This window comes from Palaemon carinicauda, chromosome 14, assembly GCF_036898095.1.
Source record: "Palaemon carinicauda isolate YSFRI2023 chromosome 14, ASM3689809v2, whole genome shotgun sequence".
Lineage (NCBI taxonomy): Eukaryota > Metazoa > Arthropoda > Malacostraca > Decapoda > Palaemonidae > Palaemon > Palaemon carinicauda.
Genome location: NC_090738.1, coordinates 24237812 through 24251859, shown reverse-complemented (window position 1 = coordinate 24251859; position 14048 = coordinate 24237812). Strand labels below are relative to the sequence as shown.

The window sequence follows — 14048 nt, the reverse complement described above, 5'->3', positions numbered from 1 at the left end:
AACCTTCATCTTTTAACAGGAGACTTATCCTGACCAAACTGAGACACTGACTTGAAGAGGTGAGGGGTTCCCAACCAGTGGTCAAACCAGGAGGTCACTTGAAAGCTAGCTATTGCCAAAGCTTCCACATTCAGAGACTCAACAGGCAGAGAGACTGTCAAATGCACACCCCGTCTTTCACAGAAGTACCTAGGGTTTTGCTATGACAGTTGTGCTAATTGGAGGAGATGGGATGGCTTCTTGTGGGACATAAAACCTTTTAGGCCCAGAGAGAATAGCTGTACTCTGGCTAGGTCTGCTATAATTGTTTCCCTTGCCAGTTCTGACCAAAGGAGTTCCTCAGAAAGCCTTGATACCTGTGGGACAAGATGGTGAATCAACATCATTCCCTCTTTAACTGGTGCTCTTGTTACCTATCCTGGGCTTGTTGTAAATACTCAAGTGAATATCTTAGGGCTGTGAGTAGCCCAAAGCAAAGAACTCTGAACTGAAAGACTTTGCTACCTCGGACAATGCAGAGATATTTCCTTGAAGAAAGATTTACATAGAATTGTAAGTAAAAATTGAGTTTCAGTAAGATCATAAAACTATTCTTCCTTACAGCATGTCTGAACTTGCTGGGAGTTTCCACCCTGAACGGAATCTAGCGGATGAACTCGTTCAGAGCTGAGAAATCTATTAAGGGATTCCAACCATTGACTTCCGGTTGTAAAAACATCAACAAACAAGTGAGCAAGTCCTGAACGCGGACATGGTCCTCGTAGAGGACATACCTCCGCCAAGGTGACCTAGAGCGCCATATGTCCTAGAATCATGAATTGATGTGACTTCGACCTTCACATGACCTTGACCTTCACGTGACCTTCAAGTGACCTTGACCTTCACGTGACCTTGACCTTCACATGACCTTGGCTTCAAGTGACCTTGATCTTCAAATGTACTTGACCTTCACGTGACCTTGACCTTCAGGTGACCTTGACCTTCACGTGACCTTGACCTTCACGTGACCTTGACCTTCAAGTGACCTGCTTGACTTTTGACCTTCAAGTGATCTTTGTTCATTTGCCACTGATACTTAATATGACATTGATATAATGCACCAATATGACCTTGACCTTTGACCTTTATAAATTTGAACATCACCCATGGGTTGCGCCTGGACTAGGACTTCCCTGTTGGCTTATGCAAAAGTCAGTGCTTTATTTCTGTCTCTTGATATGGCCACTTATGTCATAGTGACACCAGTGACCCCTGTGACCTTGACCTTGGGGTGACCTTGACCAAAATTTAATCAGTTCTTCCATACACATTGGGGAACTACTTGGCCAAGTTTGAAGTGATTCCGTGTAGAAATGTGGCCTCTACGTTGTCCACAGACAGACAGACAAACAAACAAACAAACAAACCGAACCGAAAACATAACCTCCTGGCGGAGGTAACAAATCATCATATTCATTTGGCGCCATAACTTTAAGGTTTCTTATGGAAGGGGCCAAAAGAGATGGACGTCTCTCTCTCTTTTCCGATTAATAGGTGGTGAGCTACCAGGTTTTTGCACCTTCCCCACTACATGTGCACCTGGTAACTTTGTTTCAAGTGGAACCTCCACCAAATAAAGGAAGGGCATGGCCTGAGAGAGGTTAGTACTATTGCTGGTAATGAGGGACAAAAGGTTTTACAGAAATGAGCAATGACCCTGTTTTAATACACCGTGGCAAAGCATCAGAGGGAATTATGCTTACATCGTCATGTAGGATTTTATTATCAGATGACGAATTTCTTTTCTAAGAACTACTGGCAGTACTAGTGGGTTTGATGTCTCCTGTGGTAGGTTTCCTTTTGATTTTAAGGCCTTGATTTATTCAAGTCTTTTGGCATGTCCCACACTTGTGTTTCAAACTGGATTGGTTGAGGGCAGCTTCCTCCAACTTGTACAGTTCACATCTCCGATCAGTTGGTTTATGATTAGAGTTGCAGTATAAACATCTGGTCTCAAGTCTCCGCTTTAAGATTTGGCACAAACGCTACACATTTCTTTAATTTCTACAAACTTTAGATGGGTGTCCCAATTAAAACAAAGAATTGCAATGGTTTCTGTTTGAAAGAACGAGCTTTAATCCTTTCATTTTCAATAATAAGAAAAGGTACATCAGCATTCTGGAGTATGTAAATTATTAATGTTCCACAAATTTTATGCACTTTCCAGACATTTAGTGGACACATGGAAAGTATCTACTCCTCTGTAAATTTGTACAGGTCTTTATTGAAGACCTTTCCCCTTCCATAACTAAAATTTAGATGGGGTTTGACATCTAATGTAATATCATCATCACTTGTTTTTAGGTTGGACAGTATTACAGATTGTGTTGAATTTGGCACGGAAATGGTAACTACTTTTACCAAAACAAGATATATCTCCCAGTGCAATAGTTCCTCCTTTTTTTCTGAATGAATTTGCATATTCAAAATAATTCCCTGCAACCCCTTTAGATTCAGCTACAAGCCACATTGGTGGTTCTGGCTTTCTTTAGGAGTGCATAACTAAATCAGCATATTTTTCAAAACAGCCCACAGGTCTACAGTATAAACATCCAAATCTTTTGGTACCTAATCGCAAAGAGCAGTTATTAATTTAAATATTACAGTATTACCTATAGCATTGAATGCTTTGTCATGACTATTGTAAGATATCCATGAATTCCAATTTGTATCTTCAAGTTTCATTCTTATTTCTTTTATACAGTACATCCATAACCCTCAAATGCTTTATATTTATTTTCATAGTTTGTCTCTATTGGAATTTTGTTAACATGAAGGATTCGAAGTTTCCTTAAGTTACATAAATTACTCCATTTTGGAATATCAGTAGCATGGTCCTTCCTAGTTCCAAGGTCATCAACAGATTTTTCCCTAATCAAATTAGCAAAGGTCGTCAACAGTGTCTGGGGTTCGCCATTTGGTCCGGGGGATACAAGAAATGACAAATTCGTAGATAATTTGTATTTTTCCTTACAATACAAACCTTAGCTATTTATTTAGGGGTATTACTTTCTGCGAAGCTGAAATGATGAGCCATGAAAATTTAGTGAGAGTTAACTATTCATACTGCTAGTTAGTGGGGGTAGGGGGGTAGCTTGCTACCGCTCCCGCACCGGTGATTTAGCTCACTTGGCTTGGAGGTCGGACTTCGAGGGGGATAAGGCTGGCAGGCAAGTTTGTATAAATAGCTAAGGTTTGTATCATTAGGAAAAATACAAATTATCTACGAATATGTCATTTGTTCCATAACTGGAATACAAACCTAAGCTATTAATTTAGTGGTGACTCGTCCATTACGAAGGGGTGACGTTCCTGCCAATCTGGCTTTTGGATTTACCAATGGGCTCCTTATCTGAGTATTTAAGTACTCAAAATAAGGGGTCCCTGCGCCTCACTAAAACCTTGCTACGCAAGGTCCGCAGCCTTCGCAAGCTGTGTGTTGAGATATTTAGAAGTGTGACTGTCTAGGTAAAGTTATTCCAAGTCTCTTTGTAGGAAAAACTGTTGTAACCAAGACTTTCCAAATACTACCTCGCTAGGATGTGGGCAGGCAACAGTACTAGCTTAATAATAGGTACACAAGGGAGCATGGTTTACCTGCAGTGGTTTGAGGTCAGCTTATGCAGAGAACCCAGGATGTTGCTTTCCCCAAGAGAGGGGAAGATAAAGAAAAGAATAAGAGCCAGTCAACCCTTTTCATTCACAGACTAAAACCGGGTAACAGTGCCCTCAACCTTCTGCTACTTGTCCAATAAGGAGCTTGAGGTATACAACCAGCTGTTGTGCAGCCACCACAGGACCGATAAAGATCGTATAAAGTTCCTGTGGGTCATGTCTTGCAGGAGAAAGGTGGTGAAAGTCCCTGGAGCATTCACACCCTTGCTTGTGGAACCTGCATCACACAGTAATCTGCTTAGAAGGGCCAGAGACATCGTGGGTTGACGTGTTGGATGAGGATCTAGATTCAGAGCGTAATTGATGACTGTGAATCCAGCAGAGATGATGTTTTGGTGATCCTCCTCTTGTCTCTCCCAGTGCTCACGACATGAGAAGGGACCCGGGTGGGCTGTTACCGTTCTCTTAAGGTGGAGCCTCAAACCTCACCCAGTAACAGATGATCTGGATCGTCAGTTACTGAGTGGACACTTGTTGTCTAGGATCCGTTAACTCTGGAGACTGTGTCTGGCAACAAACTCAGGGACGAAATAGAACGTTGCCTTTCACCTTTCTCATGAATGAGAGATGTCAATAGGGACCATGAAGTTCCTTGACTCGTTTGGCCGCTGTCAAAGTGTGTAGGAACACTCTTCTAAACCAGGTGAAAATTTGTTGCCTGGTAAAGTGAACCGTAGGGAGGTCTCCTTAGAGACCGGAGAACTCGAACCATGTTCCGAGAGGGAGGTCTCGATTCCGACTAGGAAAAGGCAAGTTTGTAAGTCTGCATGAGTTAGGAAAGATCTAGTGATGAAAGGATATCTCTTCCTTTCAGTTTGAAGGTGAGGCTCAAGGTTGAGTGATCGTCTTTACCTTCTGAAACTGAAAAGGAGGTCTTTACCTCTTGCATACTGGTATACTCGAAGATTCCGCTATTGCTGGAATAGAGGTATCAAGTGGAGAGATACGCTTTCCCATGACACCAACCACAGAAGACTGATGCTAAGGAATTCCTTAGATATCCAGACAACCTCTTTGCAACTTATTGCAAAAAGCTTCTCTGAGAGAGGAGGGGCTGGGTAGTCTCCAAGCGTACAATCATAGCGAAGCTATAGCTTGTGGTAGATGTCGAAGTGTGGTTGTCTGTGATGTGGAGAGGGTTCTCTTGGAGGCTCTATCAGGAGCTGCGTAATGCCATAGCGAAGCTATGAGAGCCCTTGAGAGGCTGACCGATGTTCTAGCCTTGTTGAGTACCCTTCTCTTCAGACAAAAACAGGGACATGACGTAAACTTCGTTGTTATACCCACTGTTGTTGGCATGCTTCTTGCCATAGAGCCTTGGGGTCTAGGACTGGGGAGCAGCAGAAGCTTGAGGTTCAGGGGCATTGCGAACAGATCCATAGTTGGAGAACCCCATAAAGTCAGGACTTAGTGGCTACAAGGTAATCCAAAGACCATTCAGTATACCTTATCTGAAATGCTGTGCACAGATTGTTGGCGAGCACATTATTCTAGTCTGGAATGAAGCAGGCTGATAGTGGTTCCGAGCGGACATCGGCCCATCTTAGCATTTATACCATTAGATGGCAAGAGACTGTGAGCAAGTTCATTCATGCTTGTTGACGTGAGCCCCTATTTGGTGCTGTTGCTCATAACACCAATGAGTGGACCATTAGGAACTGATGAGGCTGTTGAAGGACTGGGAACTTGGTCTTCATCTCTTAAGAGATTCAAGTGAACGTACTTTAGGACTGTCCAGAGGCCTGAGGTTGTGTGGTGCCGCACTATGGTCCCTCCCTTCTTTTGATGTGTCTAAGCACAGCATCAAGTCCAAGGAGTGGGGAAGGATGAGAAAATTACACCACTCCATGGATTCTTGACTGGCACCCATCTTTTGAGGTTCGTCCAAACTTCTGGTTCCATGGGGAGCAGAATGTCCGGGGAATCGAAGGCCTGATTCCAATCGGACTCAAGCCGCCACTGGAGAAAACGAATCCTGAGGAGGCGGCCATTAGAAGCTAGATAGGCCAGGAATGATATGTTTGTGAGGAGAACTATTCACTCTGGGCTGGGAGTTCTTCTCGTCTCGAGAAAGGGTCTTGTGACCTTTCTAAGCCTCGTTATCTTGTCTTTGATGAGAAGGTTTTGTGGAGATTGGTGTCTAGAATCATTCCCAAATATACCTGTCTTCTGAGAGGGAAGTAGGGAAGACTTCCAAAGGTTTACCATGATCACTCAATCTTGGAAAAAAGACTAAAGTAGTTCCAGTGCTAACGCAAGATTGCCACCGAGTCGGCTAGGGTCAGTCAGTCGTCCAGAAACAGAGGAGACGGAAGCCGATCCTGTAAGCCCAGGATGGGTGCTGCCGAAAAATCGAAGCACTTTGCCCTGAACTGGTGTTTGTTTGTCAAGACTGAATCCAATACTTCCTAGAAGATGGATGGTTTGGGCCTGGAAGTAAGCATCCTTTAGGTCCAGCGTGCGCATGAAGACCTGTGGTCTTACTCCTCGTCTGAACTTCTCCACCATGGATCCTCTCGCAAGGGAGATTGTTCACGATGGGGTCTTGACTCGTGGAGGAAAGGATGGGACGTGATACCTTGTGGAAGGGTTCTTCCCTGGTAAAGAACTCCTTTTACTGATAAAGGTGGGTAAGGCGACACTTTACCCTACCATGCACCCTGACGGGAATGATGCTATTCCTTAGAACAGCATCGGTCTGGCAAATGTTAACCAATGATTAATGGCTGGTTATTGTGGCTACTGTGCAGTTGTAGAGTGCTTGCGAGAAGTCACCAGTCAAGCCGCTGATGAGGCTGTCGATTGCCTGCCGATCACTTTAGTGGATAAGTGTGATGGTGAACTGCGAGTAGTGAGAAGTGTGTTGTTTGCCTTCCGATCTAGGGAACCGTGGACAGAGGTTAACTAGTAAGCCTGAGTGATAAACTGCTGGTGAACGGCGAACTGCCGATGATCGGTGAATCGGCGATTTATGATCCGAAGATGATAACTGACAGGCAGAGTAAGGCTGTCGGGTCCATCGGCCAAGGAAGGTTGGCAATTAATGAGTTGGCAATCGGCTTAGAGAGCCCTGAGAGACAGCAGAATGGTTTAATGATCGTCAGTTGGTGATCGGTGAGCCATTGACAATCAGCGCTCGATCGGGAACTTGCTCTCGGCGAGCTAGAGACCAGCAAGCTGACGACTGGCTGGTCAGACATCAGCGAGTTGAGGTTGATGATCGAAGAAAGACGAGCTGGCAATCGGCGATCTAGTGATCAGCAAGCTGATGACTGGTTATCGACTAGCAATCGGAGATCGTTAGCAATTGGCGAGACTGGAAGTCAATGATCAGAGAAAGATGAGCTAGCAATGACGATCTGGCAATCTGTGAGCTAGCGATCAGTCGGTTGGTGATTTCTCATTGGTGGAAGATAACCTAGAAATCGGCGGACTAGTGAGCAGTGGTCGGTGAGCTAGTGATAGGCGATCACTAAAAGGTACACAAGTTATCGAATGTTGACGGTGGTCAGGTGATCCACAAGCTGATTGAAGCATCGGCAATTCACGTGTAACCAAAGGCTTGGGTGGTACACAAAATGTCAATCGTCGACAATGGTCAGGCGATTCCCAAATTGATGGAAGCATCGGCGATTCACGCTCTGTCGGACGATGGAGACGCTGTCAGGCACGTGAGCATTGTGAAGGCTGAACGATTCATGCCCCGGAGGGCAAATGCGTTCCGAAGGAGAGCGACGCGTTACACAAACGCTGAGTAACAGCCGAACACTGGCTTGTTAAGCGATGAGCGTTTAAGCAACGACGAGATACGAATCACTGGACGAGGAGATAGGCCGACAATTCATGCAGAGGTGATTCACGCACCGTTGGGAGTTTCATGCTCTGACGGTGATAGACACGTTTCGGTTCTGAGATGCGTGAGTGAGAATGCTGTCTGGTAGTAGATCAAAGTTCCTGACGCTGACGAGTATGCGATTCCAAACAGCTGGAACAGCAGACGATTGTCGAGCTGCAAACAGTTCACGCATAGCAGGCAATTCCCGTGAGGAAGATGGAAGAGTGGAGGGCTGTCAAACTGCAAGCGATTCTCACATACCAGGCGAAGCACAAGATGATGAACGAGCAGGCGATTATCAAACTGCAAGCGATTTTCTCGTAGCAGGTGATTTACGAGACGTTGGACAAGTCGTCAGCTGTAGGTGATGGCTAGGCGATCCCGAGCTGACAGGATGGTCGCGTTGAATGTCGATAATGAACCTGACAAGCAGGTGAACATCAAGCAGAAGCCTGACGAGCAGGTGAACATTGACCAGAAGCCTGACAAGATGGAGAACAGTGCCGATGAACTGTAGCTGGAACTCAGGCGGAGAAATGTGATCCTCGTGAGGCGACACATACTCAGGAGATCGAGAACGATCCCTTGCAGACGACAAACGAACCAAAGTTTGTTGGAGAAGCTGATAACGGAAGCCAAGGTCGGGAACCAAAACAGGGGGGCTGGGTAGGATCCTCCGAAGAGGAAGACTGCGGAGACGTGGGTGTAAGAGGCGTCTCTTCGCCGACGGAGCAGGAGCACCCTGAAGGCGAAGAGGAGAACACGGTAAGGACTTCTGCCACCAACCCGAGGTCGAACAGCAACCGAAGGATCAGCAAACAGACCGTCAGCAGATCTCCAAAGAGAAGTCTCAATGAGAACCTCTTCACTCGTAAGGGGACCCTCGCATGAGAGACAGGGGATGATGAGGGAAGTTTTCCCTCAGAAAGGAGAAACAGACCCCCCCCAACATCTGGGGAGGAAAAATTTCCCTCAGAAGGAAAAAAAAAAACCAACCCCAGGAGGCGAACCTCCTTGCTTACCATCAACAAGCCTTGTTCTAGTTGAAGGTCTGCATCGAGCGTTACCCGAGAAAACGTAGCCGGAGCTGGTTCCTCGAGGTTAGCGTTATGATCAGGAGCTGCCGCAGGAGATAATAGCATATCAACAGCAGACTCCCCCGGGACGAAAGGCACTGCTTTCTACGTCGGCTACCATAGTCGAACGAAGAGGAACGACATTGCTAACAGAGGAGAGAAAAAGAAAAAACCTGTCACACAGAATTATTTGATTTACTGTATAAAGAAGTTTTGATGAAATAATTTTCAATACAATTGGTGTCATATTAGTTGAGAAACACTTACCTAAATCTTTTAAAACCATGACTTTTGCTAATAAATCAAAACATTTCAGATCAAATTACTTGAAATTTTCATAAGATAAATCATATATAGAAATTGTGTATTTTGAATAACTAGACAAAAAAATGCATGGCATACCGGACGGTTCACTTACAGAATCCGTTTTAACCTACAAATAATGCCATGTAGAATTAGCAATAAACAAGGCCACCAGCACACCTAAACTAACTACCTAACCTAACCTAACTTAGTAGCCGTATCCTTACCTATGGGGGGAAGCCCCCGACCACCCTTACACAGGGGTGGCCATTATCAACAAATTTATAACTAAATTCAACACCAATGTAATTATATAAAAGTTACAAATTAGGTATTATCTCTAAATTAGACTTTTCAAAACAAGTTCCCTTAAATATGGATACCTTTTTTTTCACTTCCTCCTTGTTTTCAATACAACATGCCTTCTGTCACACAGAAATGCTTCTTTGTTAATATCAAGTCAGCACTTAGAAACACAGGTGGAGTAAATAGTGTCACTTTCACTTTTAATAACTCGGTAATCTTGGCAGTACTTTATTATTCTTTTGATGTTACCACAATAATGCAAAACAAAATCTTTATAATTTAAATAACAATTGAGACAAGTACTTGGGAGAAAATCCACAGAAATTCATGTCAAAGTAGATGATAAATGAGAAACTACACCAGAAGTTGAAGGTTCACACGTCTTCATGGCTCTCAAAAGACTGACAAATCTGCGATGGAAAGTGATTCTAGTTTTGTTAAGATGCTAGTACCAAGTAAAATGTGGATAATCATCATTGGTTAAAAACTATGACATTTGGGTGACATCTTGCTACGTAGAATACAGTTGATGATGTAATAATGACATGATATATGTTTTTAACATACAAACGAGAGCTCAGTCTGAAGAGGAATTTGAGAGAGTTGTGAAGTCGAGGGACTTGTGTTTTCTGAAGTGGGTCAAATTAAATTTTGATTTGTAAACCACTTCTAGACCTAGCACTGCTTAGATTTATATATCAAACGAAACCTTGGACTTCCATCTTTTGATAACTTGCTGGCAGCGCTATTGTATAGAAATACCGAGATTCATAGCAGAAATAGAAGACTTTCTTTGGTAAAAGGAAGTATAACAGAGGGGGAAACCATAACGATGTCTGGCTTTTTGGAGGGATAGAAAGTGCCTCCAAAAAGAAGTTTATCATCCCTCTTCATAAAGAAGGACAAGACACAAAGCGTGCTAGAACCTTGATCCCTATGATCAAGAAATATATACGGCCAGGTTCTGTTGTAATTAGCGATGGCTAAACTGCCTATAAAACTCTTGGAAATGAAGGTTATGTTCACAAGGTGATTAATCATAGTGAAAACTTCGTTCACCCAGACGACAACAGTGTTCATACTCAAACTGTGCGATTGTGGAGGAAGGTTAGAGTGGTTTAAACGTCCTGGAATGAAAATGGCATATTTCGAACAGTACTTCGGATGTTATCTTTTTCTTGATTTTTTCCGTGATGATGTTCACCATCATTTTTCCTTGAAGCTGCTAAACTCTAAAAACCCATGGAAAATCAAGTACGGCAACCAGCAGACAACTTCAGGCCACCAATGACTAGTTGGACTACGATGATGATAAAGGTAAAAATTTAGGCATCATCTTGGAAAGAGGAACCAGCTTAGCGACCTATAAATACTTCAGAAACGCTTAAATCACACTTTTCTGATTAGGAATATACCATTAGTTATGCCCGGAGATGAATAGAACATAAGTAATCGATTTTTGTTACGTTTACAAAAAATGAGGACTCTGTTTTTTTACTAAGGCGAGTGGCTATTAAAGAAAGCTGTTCACCCTTTGACTCCCACCAAAAAATGATTTCATAGCTCCAACCCCTCTTTTTGTTCCACCTATACACTTCGTTTGATTGCCCCACGTGACTTACTCATGCACCACATGACTTGATACTTTGAAATAATTGGCTCGTCTAAACAAACGAAAGCCAAATATATTTAAATACTCCTATCACTGTGGCACTTCAGGCAGTACTAAGCATGGCCGTCGTTCAGATAACTTGTCGTGATTGTGATATAGACCATTTTGAATTTATAAGACGATATCACTCGCAAGATTCCAAATTCATCACATTTTTGCAGGCACATGGTGTTTTACCTACAGCAGTAATTTGTCCTCACTGTGATATAACTTGTACATATAGAGAAACAAGGCAAAAATTTTCGTGTGGCCGTCGAAGGAAGCCTAATAAGCAGAAAGGAAGTAGAAAGTGTGCGTATTCGGTTAGCCTTTTTAAGGGGACATTTTTAAACAGTGTTCATGTGAAACCCTGGGCAGTTGCTTTGTTTGTAAACCATTGGTTAAGAAAATCTTTTGATCATACCACTATTATACGGTGCCTAAAGTGGTCAAGTAGAACAAGTGTAGATTGGCGATCGCTTTGTTCCGAAGTCACAGAACAATGGTTTTCCAACCAACCGCAAATTGGTGGTCATGACGTCATTGTGGAAATCGACGAAACGCTTTTCATACATTGCAAATACAATCGTGGTCGACAACTTACCCAAGTATGGTAGTTTGGGGAATAGAGCGAATCTCTAAGAAAAAATTTGTTATTCTTCGTAACAAAGAAGGCCAAGACAGAAGTGCAGGGACGCTTATTCCACTTATTAAACAATTTATTTTACCTGGTACTGATGTGATTAGTGATGGGTGGGCAGCGTATCGCACACTTGCTGAACAAGGATATACGCACAAAGTGATCAATCACAGCGAACAATGTCAACAGAAACTTTAGTAGTGTGCCCACGCAATACATTGAACGCCTTTGGCGTGATATAAAAGAGTGGTCGAGACGCCCTGGTAACCGAAAACAATACCTCAAACAATATTTAGCGAAAAATTTGTTTAAAGACAATTTCAATAAAGAACAGGGTCAGTTGCATCACAACTTTTTTATTGAAGCTGGGAAATTATATGTACCCCATAGTGACTGACAATGACCACGGGCCGAAACCGATAATTCATTTCCGGGCAGCGACATCGTCCAAACAGGGCATTCTTTTTAAGCTAAATATAAACTTAGGTTTAGGTTGTAACTAGAATTTGGTGTTATTTTACAGTCTTAGGTTCGGTAGTGCCCCGAAAATCACTGTGGCCTAAAGGGGGGGGGGACGCAGGGGGGGAAGCGCCCCCCCCCCCCCCCCGCTAGGCCTAGGTAGGGGTACAGGGCCCTAAGTTAGGTGGTTATGTTAGGTTAGGTTTGTAATAGAATAGTCTAAAACCGTTCATTTTCGAAGAAAATGAAAGTGATATTCGTGCAAAACACATCAAAATCACCTAGATACACATTTTCCTGTCATTTTTGGTTGGTTCCTCTTATTAAAAATTTACCGATTTTGCTACAGAGGGCGAAAACAAAACTTTGATTTTAATTTAAATAAAACCAAAGTTTGCATAAGACCTTTTCCGATTCCTTACCATTTGAAGATGAATTAAATAAGTCTAAAATGCGGACTACAGTTGATGACTACATTAGTGTGGCACAAAGTTACTTCTTGTTGGTTACTCTCTCCTACAGAAACTTTAAATTGTGACACTGTGTGCTTCAGTGTTGCCAGATGGGTGTAAAAATCCCCTAAACTCGTGATAAAAAAATCTCCAAATCAACTAAAAAAATCCCATTTCTAAATATTTTCTCCTGATCATGTAGGGTTTATCAATATAGAAATTACTTACTAAATTTCATATAAGTGCAAGTAAACTGATTGCAACAATATAAAGGTTTACTCATCTTTGTTTTTTCTTCATATAAATTTGTACCGAATATCCTCATCAGACACCCAAAATCCCCATATTTGGCAACACTGGTGTACTTATGAAATTTGTCATTACACTGAACCAAAAATTTGGTTCTTTTACCAGTCTGGTGAATTACAGTTATGTAATATATAAATATTAGTAATCTGTCGAACAATGTATTATTTTTAATCATTTCAAATATTTGTACTAATAACTTTGTTTCCATATGAATTCCCGATCATAAAAATTAATTTCTAGATTTTGAATTTTAGTTCAAAATAAGATTGCGGCCAATATATTGCATTAAACATTGGTGCAAATCTTTTAGAATTTATACTTATTACTGTAGTTAACCTTTATTTTTTTCCCATTCTACCTTTAAATAATTTTGGATAGTGCCTTGTTATTATCAGTTTCGGCAACCTATTGTGGTCAGTTTTGACTTTTTAAATTTTTCTTTCATATGCAAGGTGATCCTAAGGGAAAAGCGAAGGTGGGTGGACTGTACCAAGGATGACCTTCGATCAAAGGGATTAACCAGTGATGAGGTGTGGGACAGAGGTAGATGGAGAAAGCTGACCAGAAACATTGACCCCACATAGAAGTGGGAAAGGGTATAGACAAAGAAGCAGCAGCATGGTGACCCTGCCTACTACTACAACCAAATCCCTGCTAGGATTTTGCAACATAACTGCGCATATGTCTTGTTTCATCAACTGTCCTAATTTTGGGCATGGAAATAAATGTTTTGTATTATAATTTTCTTTGCGTAGGAAGCACATATCATCTGTACATTTTCCTTGAAATTTGCTTTTAGCTTGAGCATAGGCTATTTAACCTTACCTTCGTTACAAGGAGTGCCTTGTCCATAGAAGCGCCATCCCTATCTCAATTACCATCACCTCGTCGGGGTTAGAAGACATGTTCATTCTTCTCTTCGTGGACTGATTAAGTCTGTCTCTAGTTTGAAAGTGTAAAAGTTCATCAAGCATGAAGTGTTGAAGCTTTGATGAGCGCGTTAACAACTTGTTAAACCGTGTGAAATCCCATTAAAAGCTTTGTCTACACGCACTCCCTTTGTTACGTTACGGCAATGCTTACTTCATTGTTAGTGTTATTATTTACTAAGTTACAACCCTGGTTGGAAAAGCAAGATGTTATGATCCCATGGACCCCAACAGGGAAAATAGCCCAGTGAGGAGAGGAAATAAGGAAACTACAAGAGAAGTAATTAACCATCAAAATAAAATATTTCAAGAACAGTAACATTTAAATAAATCTTTCAAATATAAACTATGAAAAACTTTAAAAAAACAAGAGG

The 14048-nt window shown here is 42.2% G+C and overlaps 1 protein-coding gene across 3 annotated transcripts in view; it reads right to left on the bottom strand.

Moving 5' to 3' along the window:
* LOC137653488 (E3 ubiquitin-protein ligase TTC3-like) overlaps positions 1 to 13717 on the bottom strand; it is a 216890-nt gene extending 203173 nt beyond the window's left edge. The window contains exon 1 of one of the 3 annotated variants that reach the window (XM_068386934.1): positions 13571 to 13717. In XM_068386934.1, coding sequence (XP_068243035.1) covers positions 13571 to 13597 — 27 coding nt within the window. In that variant the 5' untranslated portion in view covers positions 13598 to 13717. Of the gene's footprint in view, positions 1 to 12406; positions 12561 to 13570 lie in introns of those variants that run through there. The other 2 variants (XM_068386932.1, XM_068386933.1) reach the window with 2 other exon arrangements.
* Positions 13718 to 14048: the final 331 nt, after the last annotated feature.